Source organism: Thermobia domestica, chromosome 1, assembly GCF_964235325.1.
Source record: "Thermobia domestica chromosome 1, izTheDome1.hap1.1, whole genome shotgun sequence".
Lineage (NCBI taxonomy): Eukaryota > Metazoa > Arthropoda > Insecta > Zygentoma > Lepismatidae > Thermobia > Thermobia domestica.
Genome location: NC_137454.1, coordinates 130,499,281 through 130,519,164, shown reverse-complemented (window position 1 = coordinate 130,519,164; position 19,884 = coordinate 130,499,281). Strand labels below are relative to the sequence as shown.

Below are 19,884 nucleotides of genomic sequence, written 5' to 3'. Positions count from 1 at the left end.
AAATTTTAATATGTTTTTATTTTCAACTATTTTATCCTAAAATAAATACTAGCCTTTAACCAGCCCTTATTTCCCTGGTTGCATATCACTTTAGGATTTGGAAAATATGTCCAACGAATAAAAAAAATGATAAAACACCTTTTAAAGACATTCTTTTGTTAATCAATTCGCACTAAAAGGTTAAAAATAATTTTATTTATGCAAGCCTAAATAAAAAGAATGGGGCGCGTCATTTTAAGAATTTATAAAGTAACTGTATGTAAGCCTATATTAGAGCGCATCCCATTTTTTTTTAAAGTCATGCATAACCAAAATTGTTTTTTTACTTTTAAGTGCGACTTGATTAATGAAAGAATGTCTTTAAAATGTTTATTAGTATGTTTTTCTATTATTATTGTTAATGTTTGCATCCTTGGCATAGGATGTTTATTTTGGTAAGGTACCGTATGGTGCGTTTCTATACTACTAGGGTATATTAAAATTTAGTTTCCTATGCGATACATTAAACAGCACTTTTTTTTGTAATAAAAATTACTACCGAATATAGAGTATTACTCCGCTAATAAGAGGGAGACAGATTGAGGATACCAAACACCCCTACCGTTGATTGAGAAATATTTCGGTGTCGACACTGATGAACAACATCTACATTTGAATTTGAATGTTTGATGGGCTTTAGGCAATTGATTCAGACCGGGATACATGGGGGACAGAATGTTGGGAGCAAGTAGTCCAGTCCCTAGTTTGAATGTCTGGAATGAGTAAGGACTCTTCCCCCCTTGGTAAAACCTGCCCGAATTGGAAGCAATATCAAAGAAACACTGCTTCGAAAAGAGAGGGAGCAAACATGCATAACTAGATAGTCAGAGTCGGGTTTAGGTTTAGTGGGGCCCCAAGCTGTTTAAGGTAATGGGGTCCTTTATGTGTCCAGATGAACATAGGCACCCTACATACAGAAATGAACAAACTAGAGATAATTTAGGAAGCAGACTAGCAGAAGGAGCCCCTTAATTACATGAACGTAGGCTACACAGCAGGAAGCATTGTTGCTACGTATGTATACATTTTATTTTATTTTTTTAATTTTCTTATATTTTAGAAATGTATATCCAGTTTTTCTTTAGATTTTTGGGCCCCAAGAGAGCAGGGCCCTAAGCTATAGCTTGTTTAGCTTATACGTAAATCCGGCACTGCAAACAGTATACACATACAGGCGCGGATCCAAGGGTGGCTATAGAGGCTATAGCCCCCCCTCCCTTGACGTTCAGGTATACACTGGATAAAATGGGCTTCAATCCTGTTTACTCTGGATAAAGAGACAAACTATGGTTTAGCTCCTCCCTTGATCATATTCTGGATCCGCCACTATATATATATATATATATATATATAATGTTTGTGTTTAGTATGTTGTACAATGGAAGCTGATGAAAGAGCTTTATATTATTCTTGATTTTTTGACAGGTAAACAAAGAATATTTCGGGGATTAATCTACTCGATTATTATAATAAGATTATAATATTGTATTTTATCTTTTCTCTTGTATATATATATTCTCAGTCCTGCAGGAAGTTTTCATTTCTTTCTTGGAATAGATAAACGAAGACTTTGGTTCGGCTTCTCCTTCACAAATCTCTGTCGAAAGGTTGACTTTATCGCTACAAACACAAATTACTTCTTCTCATAGAAACCATTTACAAATACACTGTACTGCTGAAACAGAAACCATCAACTAAAGAGGTCATAAATTTTGCCATTCCTCGTGTTTGAAATTCCCGTTCTTCACAACCACTTCCTTCCTCCCGCCCCTGTTAAGAAGTTCAAAGTAGGTTTTCAAAAGGACTGGCTCCCGCTGAGAAGGATGAGGAATTACTATAGTGCCATCTAGCAGTTAGACGGCCAAGTACGTGAACACGAAAAAATCTGATTTCTGATTTCTGTAGATTCAATAATGAAGGATATAATTTCTCATCGATTGTGTAATGAATGTCTTTGGAAACATCGAAAAAATAGTACAGTAGCGCACAAGTACAAAGATAGTACTCCATTTTCAAAAAAGTCCGAAGTTTTTAGCTCTTTTCCTTACTGTAAAAAAACAGAAGACTTTTCCCTCTAATTTTGATCATTTTCTTATGGGAATTTGGATTATAATTATCTGTATTTATAAGAAGAAAATATCACGCACAGCGTTCAAATTGCACCTTTAAAATGAGATGCATCATATTGAGTGAGCTATTGAGACATTTTTGCGAAAGAACGAAATGAAACCATGATTTGCCTAAAAAATGGTTGAGATCCCATGTTAAATTGAACACCAATATTCCGGCCGCTGTGGCGCACTCCTTCTCCCTCTTAATGCTATTGAAGGAATGTTCTGCAAAAAATTTCTAATGATAAAATTATCGATGAAATTGGGAAATCTTTTGTTTTTAGAAAAATGCTGTTGTAAAAGTTGGTTTGATAAATGAACTTCATTACTCACGTATTTTATAAGAATTGCAAACGCATCAAAAAACATGACTGACAACTGCGTTATCACGAAACAAACAACTGCGTTATCACGACAACTGCGAAAATTTCCTGTTCCTTCTGTTTTTCTTTCTTGATTTTGAGAGGGTGATTCATAACTGCCGTTAGTAAAAAATACATTTTAGACTGTAACGCTAATATATTGTAGTGATGTTCAAATTTAATTAGTTTTTAAGAAGTCAACAGGAATCAAACTCAAAGTGCTTAATCAGAAATGTTTTAAAACCTTTTCTCTAAACTTTCTGTGTTTTCAAAATGTTATTTTCTTTTTCCTCACTTCCACAATTGAATAGTTACTCAAGTTTATTATATATCATGTAAACAAACTTACAAAGATAAACTATTATTTTACGCGATACAATTAAGTTTTTTATAATGCATTCACTCATTTACATGTACCATTCATGAAAATTAAAGTGCTCATAATTTTGAAGATGAAATTCAATCTTATTTAGATCTCTTTCAATACAAACAGTCGCTGCTTTGAAGGCACATGTACTATTCATTGCAAACCTTTTCATATTGTAGAAAATAAAGAAAGCAAAATAATACTGGGCTAAAAATACGCATTCTCAACTTTATATTTCTCGATTCCCAGCGGGAGCGCATGTCGTTCGGATTCCATGTTAATCAGTAGGTTCCCTCTCATATAGCCTCGTTGCTGAAAGGGACGTTAAACTCAAAATCAACTCGACAACTTTACATTTCGTTGAGGTGGGGGTTTAGCCATCCAAGTCTCCAGTTAAGGGTTCATTTCTAAAGGGCAATCCAGACTCCAGATCAACTCGATATTCATCAAGGCCCTTAAGTATCATTCCCTGGGTACGCCCTTGCACTCCCAGTCCGCCTCTGGTTTAGTCCTTATGTATTCATCAATTCTTGTCCAAACACCTTACGTTCCCAGACAGTACGAATCAAGGTTGATTTGGATGACGTAATTTTGTGTTGTTAGCATTTCATCTTTGAAGGAAGTCGTCTCAACTCTGAGACCCAGAGAAATTGAATATTTTTCACCTTAGTATACATCAGAAGTATCAATATTACAAATTATAAAAATTTCCTTCATTGCCTCAGCGGGAATCGAACCCGCAACCCCAACATTATGAAACTAACGCTTAAGTTACTACTCTAAGACATCACTGTTTAGGAAGAAGGAAAAAACTGGATATGCAGTGAATTCAGTAATTACACATTTTTACGATTCCAATGTAATAATAACGAAACTTTCTAATTTTAGTTATGTAAAATAGTAAACTATAATGCAGGAAGAATTGTCCAGAGAATTCAACTTTAAATTGACAATTAAAAAGACAAACAAACACGCAAGGCCATGAAGAAAATTGGCCTTTAGAATGCTTCGAACCCTTGACAGCCACAATGCCGTGCCGTAAGGGGAGCGAGCGGGGCTACGGCCCCGGGCGCCAAGTAAAATTCGCGAGGAAAAGAAGGAAAAGTATTAAGTGCTCAAAATCAAGGAAAAGCGAATTTATTTTTCAAAATTTTCTTACGCCAATCATGCTGGCTCTTCGCGGCTTTTCTAGCGACCTCACTCATGTATGGAGGCGCTGCCGTATGCTCTCGCCTCCGGTCCTGATTTTTCACGTCACGACACTGGACTGATACTCATATTGATTGGAATCTGGTGTTTCAGGGCAGTAGATTATTTTTTTAGAAGTTAATTTAACGAACCTTCCTCAGTTCCTTGTTTCCTATTTTTACGCGTTTTATTAATTTTACTCGTTTTACTCACTTTTATAGTTTTCCAGTAATTCTTTAAGGACAGGGACAGAAACATTGAGAACAGTAAAAACCACAAACACTATTCGAACGTTCTTCCCTTGCCTGAATTGAAACAAAATATGGTGAACATACAATTTTCGGTCTCCCATCTTCTGTGTGTTGTCAAATGTGTAAAACCAAACCAAAGAGCAATATTAATACATAAAACCCTCAACATCTTGGCTATTCATGACAACTATTGCATGATCCGAATAACTCTAGTATATCCACAAATCATCATGTCGAGTTGTGTCATACCGAAATACGTAATGACTTTTCCGACAAAATGATACTTTAAATGCTAATACGCAAAGGTCATTGATCTCATCACTTATTTACTTACTCTCTTATGATCACCAAAACCCTTTGGGTACTTCTCATAGATATAGAAAGGTGAAATGTAGTATCGAAGCTTGGTGTAGCGTGGAAAGTAAACAAATAAAAAGCAACAGGATGATATTTCCCTCCCCCAAACCCCTCCCAATGAAGTGTGTTGATTATTCAACAAAAAGACTTGAAATCCAATCAGAGAATTCATAAAATATAAAATATGTAGCCGAATCTCGACTTTGCATTATTATTATTATTATTATTATTATTATTATTATTATTATTATTATTATTATTATTAATAATAATAATAATAATAATAATAAAGGAATTACAGAATTACAATATCAATCACGTAAACAATACTTTCCAATAAAGAAAAAAATATAAATGCACGCCGCGCTGCGAATCCTGGTCGCTGTAATGGCAGTTCGCTGCTTTCAAACTTTGCTATCGATTTCTCATACAAAGATAAGAAAATAAACTAGTAGTTATGTTAGATAAATATAGCACACACTATTTCTACACGTGTTGATTATTTCAAAGAATGTGAAAACAACTACCGTCTTCTTTGGAAACTAGAAGGTAACGAAGAATTGTAATGTAAATTGGGGCCATCGCTGAAAACGATGACAGCCTTAACTTGAAGAACGTTTCGTGATATGTTCTTGATTGAGGAACGTCTATATAACTTGTTTTAGGGTTAAATAAGGAAATCTCGGGTAAGTCATTGTGACACTCACATAAGCAACGTTTCCTTATAGAAGACTGAATTTTTTTAATTTGACCAACAGAGTGCTCCTTTACCTGTGTATATTCGACGATAACCGTCTGGGATAAGATAAAACGCGTTCGCTATATAATTTTATAATAAAATTACGCACATCTATCTACTTTATTTCATAGTTTTCCCATAGTTTTTTCTAATATTCGGCGACAAATGCCATCGAAATTCATACAATTATACGCATAATAATAATAATAATAATAATAATAATAATAATAATAATAATAATAATAATAAAGGAATAACAGAATTACAATATCAATTACGTACACAATACCTTCCAATAAAAAAATAAAAAATGCCGTGCCTGGTTTCAAACCCGGATCGCTGCAATGGCAGTTCCCTACTTTCACACTTTGACATCTATTCCTCACACAAAGATAAGAAAATAAACTATTAGCTATATTAGATAAATATAACACACACTATTTCCACAGATGTTGATGCAATTCAAAAAATGCGAACATACTGTCTGTAGGCTTTTCTTCTTTGGAAATTAGAAATTACGATTAGGAAGAATAGCAGTAATGTGAATCGGGACCAGTTAAAAACGATGAGATACCCTCATATTGAAGAACATTTCGTGATATTTTCGGGACAATCCAAAAGAAATCGACCAATTTTCAGGTCAAAGGTTGCTGACAATTTTTTTTTATTTTTTTTTTACCTAAGATTGTACACTCCACATCAACCAATTGTAACAGCTACCGCCGTGCAGTTAGGCCACCCACTATACACCTTCTTATCCCATAATCGTGTCAGGTAAAAAAAAACTCTCTCCTTCTTTCTTTCCCATACTAAAATTAGCTAACAACATGAGTGCAATTTTAATTTAAAACTACACATGTATAAGTATCAATAAAATGAAATAATAAAACCGAGACGAAACAAGATTTATAAGTTGATAAAGGAGAAACTGAAATACACAATGAGAAATTGAAGCCAATGGATGTCACAGAGATTCAGAAATGACAGAGGGGGGAGAGAAGAGGAGAGAAGAAAACAGATAAAAATGTTGAATTCAAACGTAGTAAAAAAAAAGAATCTACCATTATAAAGTTCAGTTTCCAGAAATCCAACAGTAATATACAAATCATATTTGTTTTGACATATTTTTCAGAACGCTTCGAATATATAAAGGATGCTTAAAACATTCATTAAGATACTTTCATAAATTATGGCATACTAAATTTCCAGTAGAACTGTAGGTCTCCGAGACATCTAGAATAATGTCAAAAGTTTAACACACATGCTTTGTTTCCGCGTGGCTCGATTGCAAATTCGGTAGTGTTCATTGGAAGTACTGATCCAAAATACATTCTAATAAACCCAGTATATACCGTTGGCCATATCCTCCATTTCAGACTACTAATTCAAACTGAACAAGAAAACAAAAAGAAACAAAGAAAAGAAAGAAAGAAAGAAAGAGAATTGAATGAGTGCTATTTTACAGCTAAATTTCAATCAGCAATACCCTATATTAAAAGTCTAAACTGTATCATAATGAAAACTTACAAATGTTCGAAAGGAAAAACTAATGTTCCTCATAGATGAAGTATGTTTCAAATTTCAACGTGAACAAAACACATTGAATTATAGGATGGAAACAAATCGAACTAGTATAAATAAAATTTTGTTTTCAAATAACCAAAGAGGTTACCATTTTCTAGTCTTTTCCGAAGATTTATCTGTTCCGAATACACAGCATCGAGTTCCTCTCTTGAGGAGATAACGTAATTTGCACACATAGAATGAACACTCTACAGCTCAAACGGATCATCGTGTTATTCGGATGAAGTTGGTTAGGTTATAGATCACCACTGGGTCGTGGATTCAAACCCGTAACGATAAGGTAATTCGACTGACACTCGGTAACCCAGAGGATAAAAAATTCGATTTCACTTATTTCCTTGCGTTTAAACAGTATTTCTGTCAGAGGGGACCAGGACTGGAGATATTATCTTCAGAGCACGAATAACACGACGCCGAAATTCTCAGTTAATTAGATTTTCCAGACCAGGTATATCGGGCTCTTGCTCCATTTTAACTTTGGAGCACGCACACGCACATGAAATGCGTGTGATGTGTGAGAGAGAGGGGGAGAAGTGAAAGATGCAAAGACAGGATAGGGAAACGTCAAGAGAGAGAGGGGGCGAATATCAATATGAAACATACTTATCATTGCAGTGTATGATGTAGAACACACACTGTTTATTCGAATTGTCGCCAGTGATGCCTTGTAAGTTCTCCAATAAAAGATGAATCTATTTGCAGCCGTTATTTTATTCGAAAAAAACCTACTACCTGATGGGGAATCGAACCAAGATCTTCCATTTGGAAGTCTAGCACTTTACCACTACACCACCGATTGCTTTATCCAAACTTTATTTAACAAATTGTGTAGTGTTTCTTTGTGAGAACGATAACACGTAAAGCGTATACTACAGATCAATGATGTCTTTGGAATGTCCTGGTAATTCCCTTGCCCTTCCCCAACCAACATTCTTAAATCGTCTCTATCATGATACAGGTGTTAGCTTCCACATTTTTACGTATTGCTTGTCCAGTGTGGTGAGTCGATTCTTCACAATCACTTTGTAAAAAAAAAACAATATGGCGTGAACAGGATTTGAACCTGTCAGATAGCTGTATTATTCATAAAGCCGTTATGTTACCCCTACAATATCGTGCCACCTGAAATCACAAGCCAACTATTACTTTAGCCCTGATTTTTGGAACGAATCAGCTTCTTCCTGTAAGGTTATTTGCACCAAAGTGCACTACGAAATTCAAATATTCGACGGCCTAGAGAGAAATTAGTGTCCACTAATAAAGGAAACACACAGGGCCTTATGCAGAGTCGTTTTGAGGCGTTATTAGTGCCATACTAAAGAGTTCGACTAACATATGTTTCCTGCAGTAGTCTGGCCTTTAGTATGCGGCTAACCATACGTCAAAACGACTTTGCATAAGGCGGATACAATCCAGGAAAATTTACAGAAATAAAATATATTTTGCAGTAATTTCGCCGTGCAAGTTCAAAAGTGAATAATAATAATAATAATAATAATAATAAGCTATGTTATTAAAATGAAAGTAACTGTGTCTGTGGCTCCTAATCAACCCCCGTGTCTCTTGAACCACCCTGCCGATCTCGGTTAAATTTTCAACATAGATTAGGTTCGGGCCTAAGAAGGTATTTACCTCTTTACTTTGATAATATAGCTTAGGGATGAGGGGGTATTAGTTAAAAAGAGAAAAAACAACTTTTGAACCGAACAATCAATCTCGATCAAATTTTAACATAGACGAAGTTCGGGCATGAGATGATTTTTATCATTTAACTTTCACGGGAGAACCTGGGGAGGGAAAGGGAGATATATAAAAATAAATCTCATTTAATGACCTTTGAACCACCAAACAATCTGATTAAATTTTCAACCTAGATGAAGTTCGAACCTGAGATGGTGACTGCATATCACTTTGACGGTGTAACTTAAGGGAGAGGGATGAGGAGCGACATTTAAAAAAGAACGAAAAATGACCGGTATTAGTGGCGAATGTATAATTTTTGGAGTCGCTGAAATTAACAGTGACACATCTGATGCTGTTTAAATCCAAATTCAGCCCCTCAACTTGGAGGGGACAAAATGATCGAAATAACCAATTTCAGTGTCGAATTCATAGTTTTCCGGGTCACTGAGATGAACAATGATACTGCAGCTGCCATGCCCCACAACATAGGATGGGGAGAGGATATATAAATCTCATCGAAAATAACCGATATCAAAGAGCGCTTTAGTAATAGTGACTGAATAACGGAACATATCACTATTTTTATCTCAACCCAGAGAAGCGAAAATGAAATGAAATCTGAGTTTTACGTCCCACGATTATGCCGGTTAGGCTAAAGGAGACGGTGATGAGAGATGAGTGAAATGGGGGAACGATGAAAGTGGGAGGAAACGGGAGAACCCCGAGAAAACCCACGAGCACGGTATTTGTCCACCACAAAGCCAGAGAAGCGAGTAATTGATGTTAATAATAATAATAATAATAATTGACAACTATGCTGTGAATGTGAACATTTATTATTATTCACGTACTTTTGAACTTGCACGACGAAATTATTGCAAAATATATTTTATTTCTGTAATTTTTCCTGGGTTGTACGTGTTTCCTTTATTAGTGGACACTAATTTCTCTCTAGGCTGTCAAATAAATGAATTTTGTTGTGCACTTTGGTGCAAATAACCTTACAGGAAGAAGCCGCTTCGTTCCAAAGATCAAGGCTAAAGTAATACTTCGCTTGTGATTTCAGGTGGCATGATAGTGTACTGGTAACAATGGCCTTATGAATAATACAGCTATTTAACATAGGTTCAAATCCTGTTCAAGCCTTTTTTTTATTTTTTTTTTAGAAAGTGATTGTGAAGAATCGACTCATCATACTGGACAATCAATACGTAAGAATGTGGAAGCTAACATCTGTATCATGATGAGACGATTTACGAATGTTTATTGGGAAAGGGCAAGGAAATTACCAGGACATTCCAAAGACATCATTGATCTGCAGTATATGCTTTACGTATTATCGTTCTCACAAAGAAACACTACACAATTTGTTAAATAGTTTGGATAAAGCAATCGGTGTAGTGGTAGTGCTAGACCGCTAAATGGAAGACCTTGGTTCGAGTCCCCATCGGGTAGTATGATTTTTTCGAATAAAATAACGGCTGCAAATAGAGATTCATCTTCTATTGAAGAACTTACAAGGCATCACTGGCGACAATTCGAATAAACAGTGTGTTCTACATCATACACTGCAATGATCAGTGTGTTTCATATTGATATTCGTCCTCCCTCTCTCTTTTTCTTTCTTTAAGTTTCCCTATCCTTTCTTTTCATATTTCACTTATCTCTCTATATTTTCATCTCTCTCTCTCTCTCTCTCTCTCTCTCTCACACACACACACACACACACACACACGCGCGCGCGCATTTCATGTGCGTGTTCCAAAGTTAAAACGGAGCAAGAGCCCAATATACCTGGTGTGGAAAATCTGAGAACTTCGGCGTCTTTTTTTTCGTGCTCTGCGGATAGCTCCAGTCCTTGTCATCTCTGACAAATACTGTTTAAACGCAAGGGAATAAGAACTCTTTTTTATCCTCTGGGTTACCGAGTGTCAGTCGAATTACCTTATCACTACGGGTTTGAATCCGCGACCGGCTGTGTTTTGGAAATCCGTCATCAACCTGCTTAGCCGAACACAGATCCTTACTACCATCTTTTAGCTAACTTTCATCAGGTCTTCAGAACTTGCTGCTTCAATCACAATGGATTTTTTAACAAATCTAATCATAGGGGAAGTTTAAGTATTTCACCATAAAGAAAAAGAAGCGTTTGTGAGAGTGAAATTTCATAAGAAGAGATTGAATGTCTGCAGCAACGGTTTAGAACAAAGCTAATTTAGCTCCAAAGAAAATCTTTCAGACATTAACAATTTTAAAGCTGTCACAAGATGGTTCTCGATTACTACCTGAAACCGAATCGACATACTTCACATGTGATAATCGCTAAGCTCAACATGAACGCTTGCTGCTTAAATAAGTAAACTTATTTAAAAGTTACAAGTATACCAAAAATATTCACAGAAATTACCTGCAAAATAATAATAAATATCACAAAAGACACGTGGAACTCCAAACTGCACTGAAAATGGAATATGGAGGAAATGGAATAGAAATTTTAAATCTATCTAATGTAGGTACGCATTATATTGTAAATTAGAATTAACCATACATTAGCTCTCACTTATCGCTACATTAAAATCAAGATCAGAATGTTATTTAGGACTTTATTGGGGGTCAACGGTTGCAACAGCCTACCTATACCCCTAGATATTAGGATCATTTTTTAACGTGGAAATCAAAAACCAAGAGCTCTTTTCACAACTCCTTCATTGTATGATGACTTCTCTGTAGCGAAAAGTTGTTTTCCAAACAAACATTCCATTCCACTAGAATGTAAAAGCAATGAAATAAATGTAACTTTACCAAAAATTTCCAGAATATACAGAAAATTCCCTGACATTTCCAGGTTTTCCAGACTAGTCGTAGTAGGCATTTTAAGAAGTACGTATAGACAAAGTGGCGTCTCTTAAGTATTCCAGGTACGCTCAGTACAACCTGTGCCTGGATGAAACCAGTCCGCACTTAAATATTGGTGTAAGAAGCGTCCGGTAAATTGGGTGCATTAGAGTTAAATAACAGCATGCAACATACATTAGTTCCGTACTACTGGTATTAAGATTACAATAACGGATTTTGAAAAACCTATCCCAATAACATACGCCAGAAGAAATGTATCGTTGGATGTCGAAAACTATTAAGACTCTGGTATGGAACATAACGCTTTAAGGATCAGAGACGTGGACATTGAGAAAAGCTGAAATACGCACGATGGAAGCATTTGAAATGTGGTGTTGGCGCAGAATGCTGCGCATATCATGGACCGAAAGGAAAATGAACGAAGACGTACTAAAGGAAGCTAATGAAAAACAACAGATTATGAAGATAATAGGAAAACTAAGAAGCAGCATGATTGGCCATCTTATTCGGCACTCCGATTAGATCACAGTGTTGATAGAGGGAAAGGCAGAAGGAAAACCAGGAAGAGGAAGGCCAAGTTTAGAATATCTAGATGCAGTTACGAAAAGGAGACCTTATCAAAGTATCCGCAAGTTCTCTGTCATTCCTCTTCCAATTATTTCACATTTATTTATTTGCCTTTACGTAAGAGCACAGCTGTGGGAATGGTAAATTTTATATTTTACTTCACTTCGCTACTTTTGCAAGGGTAAGGGTTTGAAGGTCTTTTTCTAATTGTATGAAATAAAAACTGAACTAAAATTGTTAAGTTTATTTTCAATATTAATTACAACTTGCAAAATGTTCAAAACCACCTATACAATCAAAAGTTCAAAACACTTTGATCATTCAGCTATATATAATCCAAATATTTCTTTGCGCTGACATCACAGAAAAATAATCATACACCAAAAAACATTAAAAATAATATATATGAATAAATCATTAAAAATACTATTGTTCTTTTTGCATTATGGATTATTTTCGATGAACGTACATGTAAATCAACGCTATTTTACATGAACTAGTAGTTACAAACGAAGACAAACTTATTTATAACACACAGAAAGAATCACTATGATGTGTGAAAAAGGTCATTACCAGCTGAGGACTTCTACAGAAAAACCTTCACACATTCCACCAATGTATGTACTGAGTATTCATAATTCGAGCACACACACAGATCACACGCTCTCTAAGATTGATTGTTAACTAGCCAGCAGTTACACTTCCCCCTTCAATAACTTCTTATCAAACAGAAATTCTCCTAGGTGACCATTATGATCCATCATTTTGCTCAGAGTTGATAGCTTGCCAGCAATATCTCGTTGACCTTTGTACTGCTCGTCTAAGAAGTCACCCGAAAGGTAGTCCACAAGCTAAAATGAAGAAAAAATAGAATAAAATACGCATCATGGAAATCTAGTTTATTTAAACCAATATGTGATTCAAGTCTTTAAATGTAGTTTAATGAAGGAATCTAAAATCTTCGGTAGAATGCAGATAAACGGTTTAATTAAAACCACGAATATATCATTCAAAGAATAAAGAGTGAAAGAAGTTATATTCTTGGTTCAACAGAATGAATTTAACTTTTATACAGCAGTGGTTCTCAGCCTGGGTGGGCGTGGAGGAGGAGCAAGGACGGCGCAAGCAAGCACGTAGCCAAGGGGCCCCTTCGAAACCAGAAAAGAAAAAAATTAGGGATGAAGCAGAAACGAGAAAATGAACTACCGTAAAATTAAAAAGCTACAGCAAGAGTTTCGTTACTCTTATGAGGAGCTGTGTGTGGAGGAAATGGTGAGGGTCAAGTTAAAATGATTATTGTAACGGAGCATTCCGAATTGCATCTAGTTTCATGCTAATCCTATGGACTACAAATGACTATTGATAAACCGTTTCGATTAAATAAGACTGTCAGGTAGAACTTAAGAAATGCCCACAGTCACCAATAATATGAGCCTGGCAACATAGATACTAGTTACAATTGTTAAAGAAATATTCAATTTCCCGGCAACACTAATTATTTTATAGGATGTCTTTACTGCCGAAAGAGATCTCGTTGCTATTCTTGATGGCACTAAATGAAGATAAGGAAAAGAAGAAGAAAGGCAAGAAGAACCGAGTTCGAATGATCTCTGAAGACTATCTTTTTCAATATTTTTTAAAATATTCTTTTACTCGAGATTTCTTCAAAGTTTGCTTTTAAAATACTTAGTAACATATCCTCATTTTATTGTCCTAACAAACCAATATGGGAATGTTGCCAGTAAAAATGTTTAGACTGATCGAGCCCCTTGTGTGTAACCATACCATTTCATGTTACCCCCCCTCCCCCCATTATGAAATCCTGGCTAAACGAACCAACACATGTTGCCAGTAAAATAGTTCAGAATAATCTAGTCCCTGGTGTGTTAACCCCTTATTTCGTCTCTGACACACCCCTTCCCCCCTATTACGAAATCCTGGCTACGTGCCTGGGCGCAAGCTACTGACAAAAACTACATTCGTACTTACAAATATTGTAAATGTTGTAACAAAGAGTCGTTAAATTAAATACCATACAAACATAACTATTGTAGCAGCACTCGATTTTCGAGTAAATTGATTTGTATATTTTTGATTCTGTTTTAATGTTTATGTCATAAAAATCATTTATTAAGGTTACGGGAATTAAATGTTGTGTATGAGAGTATAATGCAAGCTGCACAATGTTGCTAATGTTTGTGTCAGCAGTTTGTTGTAAATAAATGTGAATAAGAATGTCTTCGTTGAGAGTCTGGCAATGTAGGAAGGAAATGTTGACAATGTGTCTATCCTCACATTAGCCAGATTCTATACATTGTATAAAGTGAATCTGTAGGATTTCACGAATTTCACGAAATTACGGATATGCGGAGAATTGCTTAGAATCGGGAAATCAGAGCGTGTCGAGGATTGCAATTTTGAGTCTTGACACATGGAAGGAATTTGTCTCCATGTGAAAACGGTGTCGCACGTGCTGCAAGCAGACGACAAGCAGACGACGGAGGTTGGACAAAGCTCAACAAAACAAGAGGACGAGAGAGGTTTTGGATCAAGTCCTGGAAGTCCATAGAGGAGTCCTCAGGGTGCAGTTGATCGAGTCTATGATCAAGTTTTAGTAATCAGTCTTTGGTTCGAGTTCTTGGAGAACCAAGCTTTAGTAGCGAGTCAGCCAGATGACAGGAGAAGGAAATACTTCATATACCAAATCATTCTAACAACGTAGAACATCACGCCGAGAGTAGCAATCGTGAGGAGCCATACCTCAATGCTCGTTCTCGTCCTACAACAGTAAGGAGATTCAGCATAAAGGAGCCGAGTTCGACGCCAGAGCAACGTGGGAATTACACCAGATTATCCAGGTATGTGTTGCACCGACTCAGGGCTCAAAGGCTCAATACTTGACCGTTTCTATACCCGTCTGGCAAATTATTCTTAATATCCGTCATTACTAGCGTTCTGAAATCTTACAGTAAACTCATAAGTCAAAGAAATACAGTGATATTAAATTAATGAAGTGGACGTATCTTTATTTGATTTATCCCTAATGAGAAACCTCTCGCAAAAGAATATCAAAGTTTATCCCACTCATTCTAGATGGTGAGTGGAAGGCATCCAGTTGCACTCAACTTTGCATCCCCAATTAGGCACTGAGTGGCTGGGTTGTCATGGTGGAGTATGCTTAGGGTTCGATGCCTAGCGGAGGTTATTTGTAAGATTTGAGTAGTAATTCAGATCATGGTTGGAGATTGCTGGCTTGTAAAGACCTCAGTAAATAGTTAAATCCCTCCCATCCCTCCCATGGTGAAATTGCTGGTTTTGGTAATAGGCCAATTAGTAGCGATCTCAGACAGTAGATTTAAATAATTAAGCCTTCCCTTCCCACCCATATTTTAGATGATATTATATTACGTAACTAAAACCCACCCTTCCCACCCTCTCTTCGATGAAGTGTAATTTTAAGTATTGTGATCGTATTTTCTCGAATTAGGTTAAGGTATTAAGTTATAATGTGTTAATTGATATAGTGTGAATTTAAGGTTTTGCAATAAGAAATAGTTTATCCGACTCTCCCGACCAGTTAATTAAAGTAGCTCGAATATACGTGTTATAAGAATAAATAATTTTAAATAATTAATAAGTAAATGAGTAACGAAAGCATTCGTACGAGAGCACAAAAAGCGGCAAAAGGAGTACAGGTCGGAAGCTTGTTTAATATTGCGAGCTCGAGTAAGAAAAAGCAAGAAAGTGTAAAACCTAATTTGAAATTAGGACCCGTCGAGAATTTTCCGTCCAGTCCTATAGCAAAATCTTATACGGAAGATTTTACATCAATCTTTCCATTTGAAAGTAGCGTAATAGGTAATAAGCAGTCGAGTAGTTCAAAAGAAGATAAAATGGCGACAGGCGTAACATTTTATTCTGATGTAAACAAACTTCCGAAGTTTGACTTAAAGACAGATAATGATATAATTGGCTTCTTTGATGAGTTTGACGACGCGTGTCAAATGGCAGGCGTGAGTGAGGAAAAAAGAAAAGAGCTGTTACCTAGTGTATTTAAAGGGAATGGTAGACAATGGATGAAGGTATTTTTAAAGAGAAGGAATGTTAGCGAAATTAGTTATAAGCAATTACAGAAAAGTATAATAGAGGAATTTACACGTACAAATGTAACTTTGGATATAGAGGAACGTATAAGAGAAAGGTTGCATCTCCAGGATGAACCTATAATAAATTATGTGTACGATATGCTAGTTTTGTGCGAAAGATTAGACGCTAGCATGGATGACAAAAAGAAAATAGGGATAATCGTAGGTGGCCTTCAGCCATATTTCATGGAACGAGTAGGAACTAACTCGTATTCGACAATTGACAAATTTGTAGAGGATCTTCAGAAAGTAGAGAAGAATAAGTGCAAAGTAGAGAAACGCGTCAAACGGGAAAACGGAAAGGTTACTGTTAAGGACCTTCAAGAAAATGAGAGAACAAGTAGAAGAGGAGGATAGCGATGTGGAAATTGATAAGTTGTTGTTAAAGAAAGAGATTAAAAATAGGGAAGACGTAAAAGTTAAGCAAGAACCACCAAGTATCACTCAGTTGGGTGAGCTAGAGAAGAAAATAGAGAAATTACAGTTAACATTAGCGACTAAGTTTCAAGACCGGAATAGTAGAGAAGATAAAAGCGATAGTGATTCGAAACAACAGAAGAATAATAGTAGTAATTTTAGAGGAAATAGAAATTTTCGTAATGGAGGACGAAATTTTTACAAAAACAATGGAAATAGGAGCTGGAATCGGGATAATAATAATAGTTATAATAGGAATAGAGGTTCTAGCAGATACAATAACAGAAGAGGATTTAGAAATAATTGGCGTAGTAACCGAAGTGGAAGGAAGACAAATTTTTGGCAACAACGAGGGAATAGTTGTTGTGCTAACGGTGTTAATGGTCCATCATGGTGCCAAAATCATAGTCAAGTAAATGGTCCAGTACAGTATGTTCCAGTGGTACCGAACCAGATAAATGGTACAATCCGCGGCAAAAAACCTGCAACATGAGGATGTAAGTTTATTGTGAAACTACGCCTAATAGCACAGGAAATGAACATAACGTCTAAGTGGAACGAATCACGCCAGCATAAGCCCAGCCTCCTCCCGTGCACACTTATTTTGGGGCAAAAGACTTCGTCATTTCACAATATACTTATATGCTCATGTTGCAGGTTTTTTGCCGCGGATTGTACAACTTACTATCAGGCTACAAGTTCAAATAATTTAAACTAGGTCAAACTGTAAATGACAGAGGCGCATTTACAGGCGGTAAATCAAAAGTTAGAGAAATAGTAGCCTCTACGTTAACAGATAATAATATGCTCTATGTTCCGATAGAAGTAGATGGGAGAAGTCATAAGGCGTTGATTGATACAGGATCGCAGATATCTATTGTAAATGAAAAGCTAGTCCCACCTAGTGCGAAGGTAATCCCTAGACCAACACGTATTCGTGGAATAACACAGAATGTGTTAGTAGTAAATAAGATTGGTGTGATTAGATTTAAAATGGCCGGACAGACACTTCATTTGGAATTTCGTGTAGTGAAGGATTTTCCGTATCAAGTTTTGATCGGGAATGATTTTCTACAGAGTCAGAATTGCCAAATAAATTACGGTCAGAATAAATTGACATTGCAGAGATTTGGAAAGCCAAGATTAAGGAAAAGGGAAGAACAGGAATCTGTGACTGTGTCTGATAATGCAGCTTTAGGAATAAAACATTGTATTAGACCAAGATGGGTACTAGGTCATAAGGTACGGTTGTTACCTAGGACTAAGACTACTGTGGAAGTGAATTTGGTTAGTTCTTGGAATAACAGGGAATACTTGTTAGAGCCGGACAGAAAGATAGAAGCCCAATACAATGTGTTGATTCCGCGCGCACTTTTATCGGCTGAGAATAATAAGATCGAAATTATTAATCCATCCAATAGAGCAATTTTATTAAGACCAAATGTAACGCTAGGAAAAGCTGAAGAATGTGTAGATGAAGAACAATTGAAGAACGAAGGATTATCAAACGAGGATATAGATAGTATTTTAAGATCCCGTAGGAATTTTGATAAATCTCGATTGAAATTTGGGACCGAAACGAAACCGGAAATTAGGAAGCGAATTGAGAGTTTATGCTATGATTTTGCGGATGTTTTTGCATGGCAGGATGACGAAATAGGCCAAGTAAAACATTTTGAGCACCACATCGAGTTAGAAACGAAAGTACCATTTAGACGACACCAATATCCTATTCCCATAGCGTTAAGAGATAAAGTTAAGGAACAAATTAACATTTTGTTAAGACAAGGAATAATTGAAGAAAGTGCAAGCACTTATAACTCTCCGATGTTGTTTATACAAAAGCCGTCAGGGGGTATTCGGGCAGTTCTTGACTGCCGGTTTTTGAACAAATGCGTAAAACTGCACAGCATTGCGCTGCCTCCGATCCATCAAATTTTAACTTGCATGGGAGGACATAAATATTTTAGTATTTTGGATGTAAAGTCAGCTTACCATCAAGTGCCTATTTCTGAAGAGTCACGGGAGTATACCGCATTCAATATACCAGGCGTAGGAGCCTATCAGTATCGAGTTCTTCCGATGGGATATTTACAATCGCCCGCTATATATACAAAAATAATGGCGATGACCCTGGCAAATGTGAATCCAGAGTCAGTTTCCTATTATATGGATGATGTATTTTTATATACGAATAATCAGGAGAAAATGGTAGACGTACTACAATCAGTTTTTAAAAGGTTGAGACATTACGGACTCAAACTATCTGTAGAGAAATGTCAGTTTATAGAAAGGAAAATTTTGGCTCTCGGACACATTGTCAGTGACGCAGGATATGAGGTTAGCCCAAAGATAATTCAGGCAATAAAAGCATGTAAGGCCCCGAATAATGTAAAGCAGTTAAAATCTTTTCTTGGTCTAACGAATTACGTTAGAAAATTCTGTAAGGACTATGCCAAAATCACATCAGCGTTTCAACCAATTTTGAAAAAGGGTCACAAGTTCGAGTGGAATGAATCACACCAGCAGGCGTTCGATCAATTAAAATCAGCGTTAATGAATGCACCATTGTTAGCTCCGTTTAGGGAAGATTTGGACACGAGAGTGTACACTGACGCATCGACTAGTTCGATTGGTGGAGTTTTAATGCAAAAACAGGCTAATAGTGAATGGACACCAGTAGCGTACTACAGTCGCGTGTTACGTCCACAAGAGAAGACCAGACACATAGTGGAGTTAGAAATATTGGCAGTGATAAGTTCATTAAGAGCATTTAATTATTACTTGTTCAATAAAGAATTTGAGCTGTACACCGATTGTAAGGCATTAAAGTATTTGCAAACGTCACCTAAATTAGCTCCGAAATTGGTGAGATGGAGTTTAGACTTAGCCCAGTATAAGTACACACCGGTGCATTGTCCTGGAGAAAAGAATCCTAGTGATATTTTGTCCAGGAACACCGACATTGAACCAACAGTGGAGGATATTGAGTTAGAAACGTTGAAAGTGAATTCCGAAGATCTCCAAGTTAATTTGACCTTTGACAAGGACATTGATGTTGGCGAGTTACAGAGAAAAGATTCATTTTTCGGACCGATTATGCATGCAATTGAACACCCAGAGGATGCTGACGTAAAGGCCGAAAAACAAGCTCGATATACGCTAAAGGACAATAGGCTTTATAGAACACAACGAATGGCAGGCGGTACAAAGTTATT

The 19,884-nt window shown here is 36.4% G+C and overlaps 1 protein-coding gene across 1 annotated transcript in view; it reads right to left on the bottom strand.

Moving 5' to 3' along the window:
* Positions 1-12,333: 12,333 nt before the first annotated feature.
* Fer1HCH (ferritin 1 heavy chain) overlaps positions 12,334-19,884 on the bottom strand; it is a 47,183-nt gene continuing 39,632 nt past the window's right edge. The window contains exon 5 of the mRNA XM_081763430.1: positions 12,334-12,955. Within this exon, the coding sequence (XP_081619556.1) occupies positions 12,800-12,955 (156 nt within the window). The 3' untranslated portion in view covers positions 12,334-12,799. The remainder of the gene's footprint in view (positions 12,956-19,884) is intronic.